This window comes from Ahaetulla prasina, chromosome 3 (genome assembly GCF_028640845.1).
Source record: "Ahaetulla prasina isolate Xishuangbanna chromosome 3, ASM2864084v1, whole genome shotgun sequence".
NCBI lineage: Eukaryota > Metazoa > Chordata > Lepidosauria > Squamata > Colubridae > Ahaetulla > Ahaetulla prasina.
Genome location: NC_080541.1, coordinates 158,300,886 through 158,321,692, shown reverse-complemented (window position 1 = coordinate 158,321,692; position 20,807 = coordinate 158,300,886). Strand labels below are relative to the sequence as shown.

Below are 20,807 nucleotides of genomic sequence, written 5' to 3'. Positions count from 1 at the left end.
AATCATTCCATTTATTTTTGTGTTTGTTTTTAGTCATTCGTTACTGAGGGTTATATGTCACTTCAATCGCAACCAGCTGTAAATAGTATGCACTCCAATTCAGTAAACAGATTTGGCAATAGCAACAGACAATAATGTATTTTAAATCTCACTGTGCCAAGGAATAAGATACTGACGAGACTGAAAAGAGATAAACTATCACTTACTGCAGAGGGGATTCCCACTCTGAAATCACTCTCCAGGAACTGTCAAAGTAGTTAGATATAATGGTTTTTCTAAATGCTCAAAGGTTTAGTGCTGAATTACAATCACTATCATTCCTAAATTTCATAAATTTAAGCTAGGAGTGTTTACAAGCATAAAACTGAACTGGCACCAGGAAGACCTAAGTTTTAGTCCACTATCAGCCAGAGAAGCTGACTGAGTGACTATTGGTCAATCATTCCTAACATAGAGAAGAGGGAGTTTTTGAAGAAAAGATGAGATATAAATCTAATAAATAAATTAATATATTACCAGCATGCAGTGTCATATATTTAAACTTTGAAAATTTGAGATTTTCAAGATGTCCTAGGTTTATGAACAGCAATACTTAAAGTTGTAAATAAATGTCAGGCTTAACTTGAAGTCATAAATTCAGTCTAAATTTCATACATGCATAAGCAGATTCCTGAGCAGACAATGTTTAGAGTAGCAGCAACCAACGAAGAAAGAATATCCAAAGTCAAATCATGTAAAACCCCAAGGACAAGTCTTTACAGCTGCCATGACTTCTAAGACTGGAAGTCATCAGCCCTCTTGGCTCAGCACTGTTCCAGCAAACTTCCTAAACCCTGATTTCTCTCTATAAACCAATAGAGAGTCTCTGATTCTGTCAAAGCACAACTGATGTTGACCAGTGCTAAGAAGCACTGAAACAATAGAGGCTTGACTTGTTTATAGATTATTTAAAATGTAAGGACTGCAGGAAGAAATTCGATAAAGTAGGGCTTTCACAGAGGAGGCCTGATCATATCTAGTCCATGCTCATAAATCTAATGAATTGGAAAGGACTATCTACAGATTCTCAGATGACTGGATCAAATGGGCAGATTCAATCCAGCCAAGGTATTGATGATATATTCTAATGCTGTACCATATAGGGCATTAAAAGTAATGTCTAACATTTTGAATTGGGTCTAGAAACCTACTGGCAATTGCTGCAATGATTGAAGCAAATGTTACTCTACATTGGAACTGTCTTGCTGCCGTATTTGCTGCCATGTTTTGTATAAGTTGTAGCTTGAGCCGTCTCCAAAAGCAGCCCTACACAGAGCTCACTGCAATTGTCCAGTCAGGTGTTAATTCATGGTGTGATCTACTACAGCACAGCTGTACCTGACATAAGCAGAAGCTGGGTACAGCCCATCTGCCTATGATTTCCATCTACTTAGTACCTGAGCAGGTACTGAGACTTTAGAAGGATCCCCTGGCCAAAAACCAGACCTAACATTACCAAGTAACAAGTAAAATTAGTAGAACTTAATCTAGCCTTAAGGGATGTGGTAGCTCAGTGGCTAAGATGCTGAGCTTGTTGATTGAAAGGTTGGTAGTTCAGCAGTTCAAATCCCTAATGCTGCCTAATGGGGTGAGCTCCCGTTATTTGTCCCAGCTTTTGCCAACCTAGCAGTTCAAAAGCATGTAAAAAATACAAGTAGAAAAATAGGGACCACCTTTGGTGGGAAGGTAACAGCGTTCTGTATGCCTTTGGTGTTTAGTCATGCTAGCCATATGACCACAGAGATGTCTTCGGACAGCACTGGCTCTTCGGCTTTGAAACTGAGATGAGCACTGCCCCCTAGAGTTGGAAACAACTAGCACATATGTGCGAGGGGAACCTTTACCTTAATCTAGCCTTGTTTTACCCCATCTGGAATTCACAGCCTTCACACATCAGTTAAGGATTGGCTTAGCACCTATTTGTTCCCAACTACATAACTGCATGTATTCTAGGGAACTGATGGAAGAATGGAAACAATTGTGAAATGGGCTAGCAACATGCCTGAATTACTCAGCTGTAGCAGATTTCAAATGAGGATTTTGTGCAAGGTAAAATCTATTGGTTTCATGCAGAGAAATTATAGTGAATAGAGCTGTAACATGATTTTAAATGAGGTTTCTCAAAACAACGATGGCTGGTTAAACAGAGTTAGATTAGGGATGAAATTATGCATATTAAATCTAAGGGCCTTTCCTCTTCTGTTCTCTCAATAGCTATTAACAGCTTTTCTATAAAAAGTGCATTTCTATAAGTGAACAAGTTTATTGGAAAGAACCATATGAAAGTTGTATGGAGAATACTCTTTTGGCCTTAAAGTCTATTCTAGTCCTATACTGTAGTTTCAATGCAGCAATCAATCTTGCACAATTGCTAAAGAATGTTTTAAAATGTAATACTTTCTAACTTTGCAAAATTAAAATCTCACTTAGGTCACTGGAGATCACTACGGAAGTAATTTATATAGTCTTAACTGAGTAAGTTATAAAATTAAATGAGACTGTACTTTAATTTTTATGGAATCATTCACCTCATGTCAATGTGCTTAGTCATAGTCTAAAGAGATATCAATTTGATATTTACAGAATTAACAACACTTCAAAAATATATTTATATATTTAAAGGCAAGGCAACCACTCAGTTTCCCCCATATACAACATTATTTTAAGGGGCACATAAAACAGACATTTTGTTATGACCAAGACTAGTTTCAGACAGTTCCTTAAAGAGAATTCTGCCTTATTGTTAAGACTTCTTTTATTGCAAGATTTGTACACGGTAAAACCACATCAAAGGGCACCACTGCTTCATTTTCTTTCATTTGCACTTTGCACCCTTATAATCTCTGGGAGACTAGGCATGAGCTCTTAAAATTAAAAAGAGGGTAAAAGTATCTGTCATGAATCTTAAAATGGGCCATGGTATAGGAAATAAAATTTTCACATATCAATAATCTTACATCAAGAATTTTTCCTTAATGCTACTGAGACTGTATTATCTAGTCAAAATTACAACTGAGATCCACCACTAGAGACAAATAGAACCGTACAGTTTATTCAACTGAAATGAACTGTTATCTTTGCTTTGCAATCCTAGTGTTAAAATTAATGTAAGTATATAATAGATTACTCCATTTGAAGAACAAGAAGCCTAGGCAGAATTATTTCTTGGTCATCTTTCTTTGGCTCTTCAGAGAAGAGTATAAAAACTTGTTTTGCTGGAAAAAGATTATGTCGGTGGATATTTTACTGATAAAGTAGTAAGTGGCTTAAATAAGAGGTTTCAAATGACAATGACAAATGAATAAACTTTTTACCTCAAGCCACAAACATTGCAAATACTATTTTTTGTGAATTTAAATAAATAAATAATAAATAAATACATTTGTAGACTGTTATTAATTTGGGTGGAAGCTCAGAAAATGTAATACTGCTAACAGAAGGACAAGATAATATTTGGTTGTTTTTAACCCAATGATTATAGGAACTGAGGCCCATCTGGGTCATTCTCCTAAGAAGGTATTAGTTTCCGAGAAAGAAGCAAGCTATTTTGTTTTGCATTATCAGGACTGTCCACAAACATATTATATTACCTATTTCTATGATCAAACATAAAAATAATATAAGCTATTCAAATCTTAAATCTATCAAGAAAGATTTTTTTTTTACACAATCACTCCTTTCAACTCTGAAAAGCATTGGCACAGTTATCCAGAATTCAGCAAGTGTTTTATTTCCCTATACAATCCTAGGATTAAACTAGTTTTGTTTTTTTGTGTGAAGTATATACCAACAACCTGTGAACCTTTAAGGGAACTGGTACACTTCCACATATTAATGCTTTTGTGCAGCTGTCTCCTCAGTACAATATGAGCAATACTGCATTTTTCTTGAACTTGTGGAATTTTCTTCTGCTCTATCTCGTGAACCTTATGCTCATATAGACAACAACTAGATAGCAGCAAAGAAAACTTTTAGTATCTACAGTATTTGCTTTCCATTAGCAGACATCTGGGTTTTGGTTGCCCAGATACAGTAGCCTTATCAATAGTAAACCCAAAGTTGTTGGGTTTTCTTTTTCCCAAAAGGTGGCTGTACTTTCTTGATTTTTTTTTTGCTTTTGCTTTTGCTTCTCATCAAAGATGTTTCTGAAGCTCTTCAGAAACTTCTTGGATAAGAAGTAAAATGTTTTCGAAGGAAAAAATGAAGAAATTCCAGTTGCTTTTTGGAAGAAAAAAAAACCCTCTGGAACAACCATGACCAGGATGATTGAGAATCTCCATAGGCATAAACCAGTTAAATTAACTGGATTTATATTCTGGTGCATGTGAAAAGTAGGAGTAGGCTACAAGATCTTGATAGCAGAACAAATGGACAAGTTCTGGTGCCTTTATTTGTACACAAATCCTCCTTTTTAGCTGTACTTCTCAGATATTACCCATTTACACTTTTACTAAGTTAATTCAGTCTGTGTAATTAGTTCATGATTTGGGATAAGGCGTCTTAATTTTTTCCCTCTAAGAATCCCTTCCAGCTTTTAAAAATTATAAACAGCCCTCCAAACAACTTTTGTTTTTAATGGTTATATCTATAAATATTGACCATATTAAATATTAAAATTGACACATTCACTGCTCCTAGTTTCTCAAGATCGTTTGATGAGATTTCAGAAAAACTGGCAAATACAGTGATTTTGATTTCACTAATCCTTATGTGGGGGAGAAGCCCCTTGGGGTCCTAGAAATGCACTTTTTAAAGAAAAATCTATTCCTTTTTCATGGTGGTGGTGTGGGAAAGGAGTTTATTGTTTTTACAGAAATTGTAGCAGGACATACTAACCTTTGAAAAGAATACAGTGTATTGTCTAATCTCATAAATGTTGCTTGACCTTAAAACTGCACATAGGACTGAGGAATGAGAGGCCCCGTGGTATGTTCAGAACTGGTTTTAGCTAGAATTTGTTGGCAAATAGAGACAACTCCCAGAAACTAATAGTTATTAGAGATAAATTGTAAATAAGGGACAGGGGGAAATGTATTTTATTGTATTGTTTTAGGCACCTCAGATAGAGTGTGACAGCCTAAGTACTGAGCCAATGAGGAAAACATGGGAGACAAACCTGGGATAGAGAATATAAAGAAAGTGGCTTAAATATGGCTTAAATGTGTCCACTATACCTGTGTGTGCATTTGATGAACCCTCTTTGCAAAGTGGTAAATAAAATTACCATTGTTTTCTTTTGTAGGTTTTGGCTCGTAATCATTTCAAAACTAGACAACGAATCCCACAGTGGGCATACCTCAAAATTGAACTGAGCTTACCATGCGCAATGGAAGCAAGATTATGCCCAGTATGCCCATCAAAAATATCATCAAAAAAGCACAACAAAGAATGTTCTTTCTGCGCCAACCGAGAAAGCTCAAACTGTTCAAGGAGCTGTTGATAACAGTTCTACAAAGGAATTATTGAGTCTGTCATCTGCACCTCTATAACTGTCTGGTTTCTGCAACCCAACAAACAGACACCAACTTCAGAGGATAATTATAACAGCAAAAAAAACAATTGCTACCAACCTGCCTTCCATTGAGGACCTGTATACTGCACGAGTCAAAAAGAGAGCTGTGAAAATATTTAGACCCATCACATCCTGCACATAAACTCTTTCAACTCCTACCCTCAAAACGCTATAGAGCACTGCACACCAGAACAACTAGACACAAGAACAGTTTTTTTCCTAATGCCATCACTCTGCTAAACAAATAATTCTCTCAACACTGTCAAGCTATTTACTAAATCTGTACTACTATTAATCTTCTCATTGTTTCCACCACCCACCTCCTTCTGCTTATGACTGTATGACTGTAACTTTGTTGCTTGTATCCTTATCATTTATATTGATATTGTTTTGATTGCTTATTTGTAACCTATGACTATCATTAAGTGTTGTACCTTATGATTCTTGATGAACATATATTTTCTTTTATGTACACTGACAGCATATGCACCAAGACAAATTCCTTGTGTGTCTAATCACACTTGGCCAATAAAAAAATTCTATTCTATTCTAACCCCCCTCCCCAAACAAAGGTATTAGAAGAGCCTGGAAAAAAGGCCAAGTTACCATTCTGAAGAGTAATTTTTGCTCCTACCCCAACTTTCTCAGGGCAAGGTAGCTCGCTGGATACAATGAGCCTTGGAGGAATCGCTCCTTAATGACCAGATTCTTATCTGGGAAAGATCACCTCCAAAAAGAAGCAGCCCTCATTTCCTTTACAAGCTACTCTCTTAATAAAAGATATTTAGATTTACACAGAGAGAGTCAGATTCCAGGGTTAAAAGCTTTCTTCTCCCTCTTGGTTCTTCCCAAGCTCTGCAGGTCAGAAGCCGCAAAGGTGATCAACTCCGGACACGCAACTCATCCAGCTGGGAATCTCAACCTCGGGTTCTCTCTTCCCTTCCCTCCTTTCAGCGTTTTTTTCCTTCTGCTCCTCACTCACCGACTCCCTCCCCATCCCAAGCAGGGCCCCGTCGCCTGTCTTCCCGGGACAGAAAGCGGACCCCAGATTCAAGAGACGCGGCCTGCCGGTTGCCAAGCAACCGGCTTGTTCCGACGCGACACCGAGGCCTACTCGACCAAGCCCGGCCCCGTTAAGGAAGAGGCGGCGGCATCGTTGGCCTCGGGGCGGAAGCGAGAGAGGGCGAAGCGGCGTCAGACCACGGGATGCCGCTGGCGGGAGAGGCTGAGGCCCGGCGGCGCCGAGCGACGCGGAAACGGCTGGAGAAGTTCGCCGGGTTGAGAGGTGGCTGCTTAGGGCTGCAGCACGGGCTGTTTTGCTTTCGGGCCTCGGCAGAACCTTCTTTGAATGGCTAGCCGGGTGGGCGGTTGTGGGAATAAGGGACTTCGCGTAATTCCTGGTGCAGAAACCAGCTCCCACCTCCATTATTTCAGTGGGGGGGAAATGCGGGTGGAGGGTGTTTAAATTTCTGCATCTTGGCCCTTTCTATCACAGAGCTTTACAGACTATGGATTTGCAATAAACCATAGTTTACTGAACCATGCTTGGATAAAGTGCTGTTGGCTAGGTTAGCTCAACGTGCTAAGCCCTGCATTAGAATTTAGTGTGATATTAGGAACCTGCTTCTGTTTCAGATGAGGCTTTGTAAATAAATGAATTCAACACTTCTCTTTCTTTATATTGATGTAAGATTTTATAGTTCCCTTCATATATTGGCTCTTTGTAAAGGAATGAGCACATCAGTTGTCATTCGCTATAGAAAATACAGTGTTCTCATCTTGATAACGCTAAGCATATCTCACCAATATCTATTTCCAATAGACTGGAAATTTTGTACATGCAATGAAAGCATTTTAGTTCTGTGCGAAGTAGGGGACTTGCAAAACTCAACAGATTTGGGAACGGAATATTCCAGTGAACACCAGATATTTCTGTTGTGTTCCATCACTGTTTTTCTTCCAACCACATTTACTTCTGAAAATTGTCATACCCTTTCCTTGCTCCCCAAGCATAAGGTTTGTACAGCATTGGAAAAGCATTTAAAGGCACATTTTTCAATATGTTGGAATGCATATAAAGCACCTCTTTTTGAATGGCTAAGCACTTTTGCAGGCTCATGTAACATGGACTTTTTTATGTCCAGTAAAAGCAATTTTGCAAAAGAGTGCAGAAAAGAGAGCCACAGAAAAGATACAGCTACTTTAATTATTTAATCATTAAAGAAGTGCTGCATTCATGTTCCCACACAAATTCCAAAGTACCTTTTCCAAATCATTTTCAATACATGCACATCTTTTGGCACTTTAGGCAGCAAGAAGGAAAGCTTTAATAGACAACTATACATTGAATCAGGTGAACCTGAACCCAAGGAAGAAGAAAATGGTTGAACTTTAGTAGCTAACTGCAGTGTAAGTAAGTTGTAGGTATGTTATGGTGGTGTTGGAGGAATATCACTTGCAGCCAATTGGGAGTGAGGAGTAGGAATCCCAATTCAAGGATTTTGAGTCTTGTTTGGGGTAAGAACATTTGAAATCATTTTGGTAATCATAGCCCTTGTAATGACATTTCCTTTTTCCAATAGGTAAAACTGTGCAGACTGGAGAGTTTTGGGATGTTGTTGTAATAACAGCAGTTGATAAAAAGCAAGAAATAGCTTATCAAAAACAATTATCAGAAAAGCTGAAAAGAAAAGAATTGCCCCTGGGAGTGAATTATCATGTTTTTGCTGATCCTCCTGGACCAAAAATTGGTAGGTTCTGCAATTCAGAGAAAGTTAATATTAGCAAAATAAAACATATATATCCATACATACGTTCAAAACATAATACAGTCCTTCCAGAGATGGGGCCTGAGCATTTGTAGGAAGGATGAGCAGAATAAGCGATGGAGCTTATGCCAGAAATTGGAATAGAAATCTGAAAGAGCAGAATTTGCACTGTGAGGTCATAATGTAATCTCAGTTTGCTACAGATATCCATTCATGATGCTCTTTCACCATCATGACTGTGCTGAACTTCTGCATGTGGGAAACAGTAGGATTGGAAAGGCTGTCATCATTCAAACTAAATTAAGTACTTCTGTTTTCTGTCATTAAGATCCATGGAATTTAAAAATACATTAGCTGGCTTCTGCCTCAAGTTTGTTAAGTTTAACTTTTCAATCATCTGGTGAGCAGAAACTGAGACAGTTTGTGGTTAAATGTTCAGTACTATTTGATTAATTTTCAGACAGATAAAAAGATTCTCCTTCTGGTGCATATTATGACAGCTGTATCTTTTACTGAAAGATTTCCAGAATGTCATTAGAAGCCAAATTATATTAATTAAACTTTCTGAAATATGTTCAAATACTATTATTATGCTTCTTTTGATTCAAATGTGAAATTCCATTGCCATTAATGAGCTGGATGTTCTTTTGGACAACATGTCAATTGAATAGACTTTTAAGGATTTTTCTAGTTTAGGTAGTATTTGTATTAAATTTTACAGTGTCTCAGTTTATGAAAACTTTTTTCCCTTAAAAGCATTCTAGGGAAAAAATAGAGATCTGGACATGAAATAGATATTTGAGATCAGCTCCATCATTTGTGTTGCATATTACTCTCTCTCTCTCTCTCTCTCTCTCTCTCTCTCTCTCTCTCTCTCTCTCATATATATATATATGAAACGTCGCCAAGACACTTCCAATTTTACACGGGAGAAAACCCGAACAACCAAAGACCTATATACAAACACCCGTGAAAACCTCAGAAAACATATATATATATATATATATATATATATATATATATATATATATATATATATATATATATATATATATATATATATATATATATATATATATGTAGGTCTTTGGTTATTGGGGTTTTCTCCCGCATAAAATTGGAAGTGTCTTGGGGACGTTTCGATGAAGTCTCATTCGTCATCTTCAGGCTTCAGCTTCGTGCTTCTGGGAGCAATGTGTGATTGCAGCTGTTTCTTCCTTTTAACTGCTAGTGGGGTTTGAACTGATTGGGTGGGAGCTTGGCTGTGCTCTGATTGGATGGGGTTTTTGTGCTCTGATTGGCTGGGGTGTGTCCTGTTTGGGTGGGGGCTTGGTTGTGCTCAAATTAGTCTGAGTTGCAGGGGGATTTGAGCTGGTGAGCTGCACTGCTGCTGTTTGGCTTCGTGTTCGTGGTCGTGCTACATCTTCGTAGTGGGTGTCAGTCTGCTGCATGTATGGATTGGAGGGGTTTGAAATGGCTAATGTTGCAGCTGCGGTCTGGCTTCTGGTCCTTGGTCGTGCTTCCTGATCAGTGTGGGTTTGGGTGTGCTTTCTGGGTGGATGTGTGGTGGTGACATCCTGTGTGGACCTCGTGAGTGTGGGTCTGGTGTCATTCCTCGTGTTAGGGACACGTTTGTCAATAAGGGCAGGTTTCAAATAGCTAGTAGGCGGAGGTATCATCTCGTTTGTTCATGCTGTGTGGGCGTTTTTCTATCTCGATGGCTTCTCTGATTATTCTGTTGTTAAAGTGTTCAGTTTTGGCGATAGTTCTGGTCTTTTTAAAGTCAATATCGTGTCCTGTGACTTTAAAGTGTTGGACCAGGAAGAAGTTAGTTCCTCTTTTTGAATGAGTTCTTGTGTTCTTCAATCGTGCACTTATTCTTCTGTTGGTTTGTCCAATGTATGTGGTGGGGCAGGCGGTGCATGGGATTTCATATACTCCTTGATTTTCTAACTCAATTTTGTCTTTGGGGTTTCTTAGGATGGTGGATATTTTTGGTTTGTGCAGAATGCTGTCTTGATGTTATGTTTGTGGAGGATCTTGCTGATTCTGTCTGTGGTGCCTTTTATATATGGGAGGAGGGCTGTGCCATTTTCTTGCTCTCTGTCTTGGGTTTTAGTGGGGGGTTCTTTTTGGATTAGTTTGGTAATCTTATTTCTCTGGAATCCATTGGATGTTAGTACGTTTGTGAGAGTGTGTAGTTCGGTTTTAGGTGTTGTTCGTCAGCTAAGCATTTTGTTCTAGAGATGAGTGTCTTGGCTACGGAGTTGATCTGTGCTGGGTGGTGGTGTGAGAGTGCATGCAGATAGCGGTTTGTGTGTGTTTTCTTCTGGTAGATGGTGTGTCCTAGGGAGCCATTGGGTTTCTTGTAGACTAAGACATCTAGGAAGGGAAGTTGGTTGTTAACTTCTGTTTCCATGGTGAACTGTATTTTGGGGTGTAGGCTATTGAGGTGTGTGAGGAAGTTTTCAAGTTTTTCTTTCCCGTGTGGCCAGATTATGAAGGTGTCGTCTACGTATCTGAGCCAGAGTTTGGGTTTGTGATCAGATTTTTCTAGTGCTTGGGTTTCAAAGTGTTCCATGTAGAGGTTGGCAATGACAGGTGAGAGGGGTGATCCCATGGGTGCGCCTTCTATTTGTTTGTATTTTTGTCCATTATAGATGAAGTATGTGTTGGATAGGCAGTGGTTGGTCAGATCTAGGATGTGCTTGGGGGGGTTATATTTGTTTTGGATAGCTGTCAAGGCTTCTTTGATTGGCACTTGGGTGAAGAGGAATATGACATCAAAGCTCACGAGTAGGTCGCTGGGCTGTAAGTTTTGTTTCTTTATGATCTCTATGAACTGGAATGAGTTTTTTACGTGTGAGGCGATGGATTCTGCATAGGGCTGTAGTTGTTTGGCGAGAAATTTGGCTAGGTTTTGTAGAGGTGAGCCTATGGAGCTGACTATGGGTCTGAGTGGGGTTCCTTCTTTGTGTATCTTGGGAGGCCGTAGAGCTTAGGGCATCTGGATGATTTCTCTGGGAATGATTCTTTGTTGGATTTCTTCGCTGATGGGGAGGCTTTTATTTTGGATCTAGTGGTTTTTCTAGGTAGGTGGTGGGGTCTGTTTTAGGGGCTTGTATGCAGGGTCTTGGAGTAGGTTGGTTAATTTGGTTTGGTAGTCAGATGTGTTCATAACCACCGTGGCGTTGCCCTTGTCTGCTGGTAGGATTATTATGCTGGTATCTTTTTCAGGTTAAGTAGTGCTGTCTGTTCCTCTTTGGGTAAGTTGCTTTTGGGTGGCTTGCTGCTGCAGAGGATGTTGGTGATTTGAGTCTGATTTTGTTAGCGTCATCGGGGTTGATTTTGGTCAGGCTGGTTTCAACTCCGCATATAATGGTCTCAGTGGGGATGTATTTGGGAGTGACTGCAAAGTTGAATCCTTTGGAAAGGACATCGGTTTCAGCTTTGGTGGGGATCCTATCTGAGATGTTATGCACTGTTTGTTTCATGTGTTGCTGTGAGGGTGGAGGGGTTTGTTTTCTGGCGTTCTTGTAGTCTTGGGAGTTTGTTGGTGTGTGTGCCCGTCTTGAGGGTGGTCTGTGTTTCGGCTCCCCAGACGGCAAGTTGTTTGGATTTGTCCCAAAGTGCAGGGTGCATCTTGTTGCTGAGTTTGAGGTGAAGTGTGAGGAGATCTTTGTTGATTTGATCTAGGAGGAATCTTTTTGTGTGAAGTTCATTTCTAATTAGGGCCAATTCTGTTCTTTTTAGGATGCGTTTGGTGGCTGCAGAGTTGGAGTGGAATTTCAATTGGAAGCATTTGGGGATTAAATTTTGATCTCGGCAGTTTCGTAGGAATGCAAGGTCACATAAAATGGAAGCTCTTTGGACTTCTAGTTTTTCATAGGTCCTGGTCAGATGGTGGATTTCCTCCCCGTAGAGGTGCAATATTTGTTTTCTGAGGTTTTCGCGGGTGTTTGTATGTAGGTCTTTGGTTATTCGGGTTTTCTCCCACGTAAAATTGGAAGTGTCTTGGCGACGTTTCGACGAAGTCTCATTCGTCATCTTCAGGCTTCAGCTTCGTGCTTCTGGGAGCAATGTGTGATTGCAGCTGTTTCTTCCTTTTTAACTGCTAGTGGGGGTTTGAACTGATTGGGTGGGAGCTTGGAAGCTCCCACATATATATATGTTTTCTGAGGTTTTCACGGGTGTTTGTATGTAGGTCTTTGGTTATTCGGGTTGTCTCCCACGTAAAATTGGAAGTGTCTGACTAACCTGAGCACAACCAAGCCCCCCCCCACCCAAATAGAACACACCCCCATCCAATCAGAGCACAGCCAACCCCACCGTCCAATCAGAGCACAGCCAAACATCCAACTAATCAGAACACACCTCCACCCAATCAGAACACAGCCAAGCTCCCAACCAATCAGTTCAAACCCCCACTAGCAGTTAAAACAAGGAACAGCTGCAATCACACATTGCTCCTAGAAGCACGAAGCTGTAAACACCAGCCTGAAGATGACGAATGAGACTTCGTCGAAACGTCGCCAAGAAACTTCCAATTTTACGTGGGAGAAAACCCAATTAACCAAAGACCTACATATATATATATATATATAATTAAATATAAATATATAAAATATTTCCATTTTATAATTTTCAATCCAAACTTTTAAAATGTTTTAAACATTTTACAGTAGGATCTAAACAGAAGAGAGTACTTCTCATAAAACAGATTTATTCTTGAGAAAATAGTTTTTCATTTTGTTTGACTGATTTGGCAAATAGGTAACATTTCCAGGGCTGTTGTTTGATGTTAGAGTTACAGAGATTACAGTTGAGAGTTTCCAATCACCTTTTCCATGACCACTGTAAAAATGATGACTGATCCAAGTTCACTTAAAATTTTGTGGTGGTGTGTGTTTTGAAGTAACATGACTTTCAAAAGATAGATGTTATCAGTTGGTTGCAAACTAATCCTGTTAATTCTTGTTATTCCTAAATTTAAATATGTGTTGAAATGTTTTGTAGGAAATGGTGGATCAACACTTCATGCCCTTCGGTGCTTAGAAGAGCATTATGGAGATAAATGGGATACCCTCACTATCATATTAATTCATTCTGGTAATTTTTATCCGTCAACTTATCTTACTTGTAGGGTACACGTCTGTTTGTTTTTTCCCTGAAGAGAGTAGTGAAGATAAATTGGGTTTCTTTCCACTACAAAATTATACTCAAAGTCAGATAAGCATATTTAGGTTAAATTATAACCTGAAAATGTGTTTAAAATTCTGTTCAAAACTCCTTAGAGAAAGGAAGGATTGTAGAACAAATAATAGTATTAATGACCCACAAAAATTCAGTTATTTATAATTTACAAAAAACTTGAAAGAATAAAGTATGACATTGGTATATAATGTTGAATTTGGAAATCCTTTGTGATTTTTTTCAGAATTATTTTACAAGTCATTAGAAAGCAATCATCTCAGTGTCCCTGTGCATTAGAATATGATGAATCACTGATTCTTTGGTTTCTTATATTAATGTTTGGAAGTAGAAGGAGACAAACAATCTGTAACTTGCTCCACACAATGTAAGTGCTGAATATAGGATCACAGCCTTTTTAAATGAAGGTTTATAGCAAATAGGTGAATTGTACAAGTTGAGGGTTCTTCCAGAGTTTTCATAATGGAAATACAGGGTGCAGCACCAGTTAGCTGTAACCTATATGAAGAGTCTGCCTTCATGCTGGTTGTACATTTGGCAGTCTATGTGAAGTATCGTTTAAAAAGGTTCTACAACTACAGTTCATGCACAACAAAGCCATCCAGGTTTTTGTGCGAAGAGGTTGTAGAAAAAATGCTTTTAAAAGGCTCCTCTGGCAATCCCAGCTGAGTTGCCTGATCATCAGAGGCTTTTAAAAGCATTTTTTACAACCTGTTCGGCAGAAGAGGTTGTAGAAAATAATGCTTTTAAAAGTTAAAAAAAAAAGTTGGCCACGCCTATCCAGTCACATTACTCCCATCACTAAGCCACACTCACAGAACCGGTAGTAACAAATTTTACATTTCACCCTTGATTACTCCTGTAAGAATTTGCAGAGGAAAAAAAAGGTGGTGGCGGGAAGGAAGTCCATTCATGAATAGAAGAGCATTTGCACAGCACTGGACTAATCCTATATATACTGTATAATTTTAAGAAACAATTGAAGCAATTACTATCTTAAAGTATGCAGTATTCTACTATTTGTTCTTTATGCAGCATCTAAAAGTAGCACTTGTATCAAACTAAGCAATAATTAAGAATCTCATCATTTCAGAACAGTTGAGGACAGCTATCAGAATTTGAATGTAAACTTTTACTAGTTTTGTAAATATTTACAACTTTTAAAAACAATGCAACCTGTTCTTAGCCTTTGTAATATTTGTATCTAAAATCCACTACATCCTAAGTTTCAGATATTCTGAATATTCTAAGGGTTATCAGGGGAAGTTACTAGTAAGTATGTTTTTTCCCCTATCTTTTTCATACATCATATTAAAATATTTACACAAGATATTAAAGAATCAACCTCAAGTAAAATTCTTTAGAATCTCGATGCATATGAATATGAATATAGGCATGCTTTATTTATAGTAAATATTCTTCATTTTTTTTCCTGTTTTTATAAAGGTGGTTATAGTCAACGTTTACCGAACGCCAGTGCCCTGGGAAAAATTTTCACAGCTTTGCCTTGTGGGGATCCAATTTACCAAATGCTTGATTTGAAATTAGCCATGTACATTGATTTTCCTGCTTGTATGAATCCAGGTGTTTTGATTACATGTGCAGATGATATTGAATTTTACAATATTGATGCGACAGAACTCCTAAGGTTTAATCAGCCTGGATTTACTGCATTAGCTCATCCTTCCAGTTTGAGCATTGGTACAACTCATGGAGTTTTTGTATTGGAGCCTCCATTACACCTGATAGAAAAAGAACTTGAGTACAGATCTTGTCATCTTTTTCTGCATAAGCCTAGCATTGAAAAAATGTATCAGTCTGGAGCAGTGCATAAAAGGAGTGATTATCAAACATCACCTACTGGAGAACTGGGAGATTCACTTATGGAATCTGAGTTTGTATATACAGATAGCTTATTTTACATTGATCACACCACTGCAAAACTTCTGCTAACATTTTATAAACAGATAGGCAAACTTTGCGATGAAATAGATGCCTATGGTGATTTTCTGCAGGCATTAGGGTCTGGAGCAACAAAAGATTATGCAAAAAAGATTGAAAATGTCACGAAAGAATCAGGTCTAATAGAAATAAGGGAGAAGGTATTTAATATACTAAAAGATTTGCCTCTCAATGTTATACTCCTAAACAATTCCAAATTCTACCATATTGGAACTACTCGTGAGTGTTTGTTTCATTACACTTCTGATAGAAAAATGAAATTGGAGTTGGGTCTGCTGCCAAATGTTTTTAGCATCTGTTCAAACAAGGCAGAAGACTTGGATAAATCAGCTTGTATCATTCACAGTATGCTTAGTTCAAAGTGTTTTGTTGCACCTGGTTCACTAATTGAATATTCTAGATTGGGTTCCAAGATTTCAGTAGGAACAAACAGTATCATCAGTGGTTGTTCCATTGACACAAAAGCAGATATACCCCCAAATACTTTTATGACAACCCTGAGCGTAAGAATTGATGGAGAATTGAGGTATGTGAGCATGGTGTTGGGCATAGAAGATAACTTGAAACAGAATGTGGCAAATCTTGCAGATATACATCTGCTAAGTCTTTTTGGCATTAGTCTTAAACAATGCTTAGAGCTTTGGGGCTTGCGAATTTCAGATGAGCTCTTTTCGGGGGACAAAACATATTTGAGTTTGTGGACAGTTCAGATCTTCCCTGTATGCTCCCATTTAAGTGATTCAGTAAAAGTGTCGTTAGGGATTTTAAACTCGGTACAAAATAAGTCCCCATTTAAGTTAGATAGTTTTAAGCTGTTGTCTATTGAACAAATGCTTTGCTACAAAGATGTTGAAGACATGCTGAAATTCCGGCAGCAACTTTATGAAGAAATCAATCTGCAGAAACTGAAAGAGAAATCAGTTATATAGAAGTGGCTGAAAAATGGTACTTTCTCCCATATTTTAATTCAATGAGGGCTAATTGCTTTCAAGGTTTCCAAACCCCAGAAGCAAGCACTATGCATATTTTTGTGTTTCATTGAAGTAGAAATAATGAAACTGCATTAAGACTGTTATTGTAGCATAACATTAATAATGCAAAAAATGCAGATAAACTATTCTTTTGATGAAAACATTAATGAAATATTTCAAATCTATAAAAACACAAAGGAGGAAATTTTCTTCGCTTCATATTATTACGTTTTCAGGGTTTTTATTAATTCAAGTGGGAAATACAAGTTATTAATTAGGAATTTGATTGAAAACTACTTAAAAGTTTTTACATAGAAAAAGTTATTTCTGACCATTCTTATTTTTCAGGGTTGTTCATTACAAATAAGCAATAAAGTTGTTATTTCTTAAATGTATATTCATAACACTATTCTGTGTTTCATGTGTAAATCTGACATCAGTTTACAAGGCTAGAGTTAAATGAAGCAAAATAAAGTGAAAATTAGGTAATCAAGATTTGGTTTAACTGTTTCATTCTAAATATGACTGGTACTGAGACAATTGTCATAATTTGATCAATTATAGTTTCAGTATAGTTATAAATAAAATACCCAGGCTACATAAAGATTATTAATATTTCTAGGCATATCCTGACATTATCATTGCCACATAATTATTGGCTGCTTTCTCCAAACAAGTTAAATCTAAAATATGCAGCTTTAACCGGGGTGGGCTGCTGGGGGTTTGCAGGGGTTTGGGAGAATCTCTAACTAAGATTCTGTGCAGTTTGGAGAAACCCCAAATCCCACTCCTGGCTGGCCCCGCCCGCCCCACCCTTCCCAGAAGTCCCCACGTGGCCCCTTTTGGATGAAGGGAAGTACAGGGTGCACATGGAGGCTTGGGGAGGGCAAAAGATGGGCCTACCAGAAGTTTGGGAAGGCCGGAAACAGGCCTGTTTCCAGCTTCCAGAGGGCCTCCGGAGCCTGGGGAGGCCGTTTTTGCCCTCCCAGAGGCTTGAGGAAAGCCTCCGGAGCCTGGGGAGGGCAAAAATGCTCCTCCCCTCCCGTGGTGCAGGAGGCCGACTAGGCCAAGCCCACCATGGCAATGCCCACCAGCAACTGGGCACAGAACCCCTTGTTAAAATTTTTGAAGCCCACCCCTGACTTTAACCCATTTTTGTATAATGATCATGTCAAAATAATAAAAAGGTGAATTTAAAATGTATTAGTCAATTTATATACCTGCCTATCTCACATATGTACTGGGTGGCTTACAATTAAATAGGTAAAACACATTTCAATATAATTAAAAAAAAAAAAACATCTGGGAATCAAAAAAACCCACTATCAACATAACCAGGAGACAGCCTGCACTTCATATTTGGAACTCCAGGTTCAAGCATAAAACCAAAAAAAACCCAAGTTTTCAAGACCTCACGAAAGATCGGCTGATGCTCAGAACGTGTCCTTCCTGTCAGATCTGGAAAGATAGAAAATGGGAAAAGTTATATAAGTAACCTTGTTCCAAGTCATGAGGGTCCTGAAAGCAACTTGGAATTGTACCCAGAAGCACACTGGAAGCCAATGCAGCTTGCAGACTGACATTACATGTGCCAAAAAATCAGTCCCATTAAGTGTCTGCACAGCCACATTCTGCATTATGGAATACTATTCAAGGTCAGCCCTACATACAGCATGTTGCGATGCTCCAGTCTGCAGGTTTCTTTCTGTAAGTTCTTTGATATCCTTCTGACAAAATGAATATATTCTTTTCAACTACTAATAGCTTTTTAAAACAAAATTACAATATTTACATGTATCTACAGTTTTCTTCTTTTAACCTTTTTTGGAAATAAGATTCTGAGGACAGTCTAATCTAAAAATAGAATAGAATAGAATAGAATAGAATTTATTGGCCAAGTGTGATTGGACACACAAGGAATTTGTCTTGGTGCATATGCTCTCAGTGTTACATAAAAGAAAAGATACGTTCATCAAGGTACAACATTTACAACACAATTGATGATCAATATATCAATATAAATCATAAGGATTGCCAGCAACAAGTTATAGTCATACAGTCATAAGTGGAAAGAGATTGGTGATGGGAACTATGAAACGATTAATAGTAGTGCAGATTCAGTAAATAGTCTGACAGTGTTGAGGGAATTATTTGTTTAGCAGAGTGATGGCCTTGGGGGAAAAACTGTTCTTGTGTCTAGTTGTTCTGGTGTGCAGTGCTCTATAGCGTCGTTTTGAGGGTAGGAGTTGAAACAGTTTATGTCCAGGATGCGAGGGATCTGCAAATATTTTCACGGCCCTCTTCTTGATTCGTGCAGTATACAGGTCCTCAATGGAAGGCAAGTTGGTAGCAATTATTTTTTCTGCAGTTCTAATTATCCTCTGAAGTCTGTGTTTTTCTTGTTGGGTTGCAGAACTGAACCAGACAGTTATAGAGGTGCAAATGACAGACTCAATAATTCCTCTGTAGAATTGGATCAGCAGCTCCTTGGGCAGTTTGAGCTTTCTGAGTTGGCGCAGAAAGAACATTCTTTGTTGTCCTTTTTTAATGATGTTTTGATGTTAGCTGTCCATTTGAGATCTTGCGATATGATAGAACCCAGAAATTTGAAGGTTTCTACTGTTGATACTGTGTTGTCAAGTATTGTGAGAGGTGGAAGTATGGAAGGGTTTTTCCTAAAGTCTACCACCATTTCTACGGTTTTGAGTGTGTTCAGTTCCAGATTGTTTTGGTTGCACCACAAGGCTAGTCGTTCGACCTCTCGTCTATATGCGGATTCGTCATTGTCTCGAATGAGACCAATCACTGTTGTGTCATCTGCGAACTTCAGTAGCTTAACAAATGGATCATTGGAGATGCAGTCATTGGTATACAGAGAGAAGAAGTGGGAGAGCACACAGCCTTGGGGCCCTGTGCTAATTGTACAGGTATTTGATGTGATCTTGCTTAGCTTCACCTGCTGCTTCCTGTTTGTTAGGAAGCTTGTGATCCACTTACAAGTCTGTTCCGGTACCTGTAGCTGGTTTAGCTTAGTTAGAAGAATGTCTGGAATGATGGTATTGAATGCTGAACTAAAGTCTACAAAAAGGACCCTTGCATAGGTCTTTGGAGACTCAAGATGTTGTAGGATGTAGTGCAGAGCCATATTAACAGCATCATCTGTTGATCTATTTGCTCGGTATGCAAATTGCAAGGGGTCTAAGAGCGGATTCGTGATGGTTTTCAGGTAGGAAAGCACTAGCCTTTCAAAGGTTTTCATGACTACAGATGTTAGAGCAACTGGTCTGTAGTCATTCAGTTCCTTGATGGTGGGCTTCTTGGCACTGGGATGATGGTAGAGCGTTTGAAGCAAGAAGGAACATAGCACATCTCTAGTGATTTATTGAAAATATGGGTGAAGATGGGGGCCAATTGGTCAGCACAGACTTTTAAGCAAGAAGGAGTTATCTTGTCTGGGCCTGGAGCTTTTCCTGGCTTTTGTCTGTGAAATAGGTCCTGCACTTCCTTTTCTGTGATCACTAGGGGTTGTGAACCCAATGAAATGGGGTCAGTTGTAGGAGGCTTGGCTGTTGTTGGTGTGTCTGAGATGGGGTTGTGGAGATAGGTGGCTGTAGTTTCCTTTCAAACCTGCAGTAAAACTCATTCAGGTCATCTGCCAGTTGTTGATTACCTTCAGCCTGGGAAGGAGGTTTGCCATAGCCGGTGATATTTTTAAGAGTTTTCCACATGTTTGCTGGTTCATTTGCTGAAAATTGATTCTTTAGCTTTTCAGAGTAGCTTCTTTTTGCTGCTCTTATCTCCCTTGTTAGTGCATTTCTGGCCTGATTGTACAGCATTTTATCACCTTTTCTGTAGGCTTCCTCTTTGGAATGTCGTAGCTGCTTAAGTTTAGGTGTAAACCAAGGTTTGTTATTACTGTGTATTCGCAAGTTCCTTGTAGGTACACATAGGTCTTCACAGAAGCTGACATATGATGTTACAGTATCTGTGAGTTCATCCAGGTCTGCAGAGGTATCTTTAAAAATATTCCAATCAGTGCAGTCAAAACATGCCTGTAGCTTTAATTCTGATTCCTCCGTCCAGGTTTTCACTGATTTAATTATTGGTTTTATGGCTTTAAGTCTTTGCCTGTAAGCAGGTACAAGGTGAATCATGCAATGATCAGAGTGTCCTACAGCTGCACGTGGTAAAGACCGATAGGCATCTTTTAGTGTTGTGTAGCAGTGGTCTAGAGTATTCTTGCCTCTGGTGGGACAATTGACATGCTGAAAGTATTTTGGTAGTTCTTTCCTTAAGTTTGCCTTGTTTAGATCTCCCAAAACAATGGCCAGTGAATCAGGGTGT

General features: G+C 38.7%; 2 protein-coding genes across 2 annotated transcripts in view; one reads left to right on the top strand and one right to left on the bottom strand.

Annotated features, from left to right (window-relative positions):
* LRRIQ3 (leucine rich repeats and IQ motif containing 3) overlaps positions 1-6,521 on the bottom strand; it is a 49,467-nt gene extending 42,946 nt beyond the window's left edge. Inside the window, exons 1-2 of the mRNA XM_058176431.1 lie at positions 6,158-6,521; positions 5,214-5,539 (exon numbers count right to left, since the gene is read on the bottom strand). The gene's annotated coding sequence lies outside the window, so the exon portion shown is untranslated. The remainder of the gene's footprint in view (positions 1-5,213; positions 5,540-6,157) is intronic.
* Positions 6,522-6,688: 167 nt separating this feature from the next.
* Positions 6,689-17,294, top strand: FPGT (fucose-1-phosphate guanylyltransferase). The gene is made up of 4 exons (XM_058176432.1): positions 6,689-6,836; positions 8,134-8,301; positions 13,336-13,428; positions 14,977-17,294. Exons 1-4 carry the CDS (start codon positions 6,758-6,760, stop codon positions 16,419-16,421), a joined length of 1,785 nt encoding a protein of 594 aa, XP_058032415.1. The 5' UTR covers positions 6,689-6,757; the 3' UTR covers positions 16,422-17,294.
* The last annotated feature ends 3,513 nt before the right edge of the window (positions 17,295-20,807 follow it).

Excerpts from the sequence above, each read along its gene's own strand:
- FPGT (XM_058176432.1), top strand. The coding sequence starts at position 6,758 with ATGCCGCTGGCGGGAGAGGCTGAGGCCCGGCGGCGCCGAGCGACGCGG. Across the intron at positions 6,837-8,133 it reads GAAGTTCGCCGGGTTGAGAG|GTAAAACTGTGCAGACTGGA; the intron begins GTGGCTGCTTAG and ends TTTTTCCAATAG. Across the intron at positions 8,302-13,335 it reads TCCTCCTGGACCAAAAATTG|GAAATGGTGGATCAACACTT; the intron begins GTAGGTTCTGCA and ends AATGTTTTGTAG.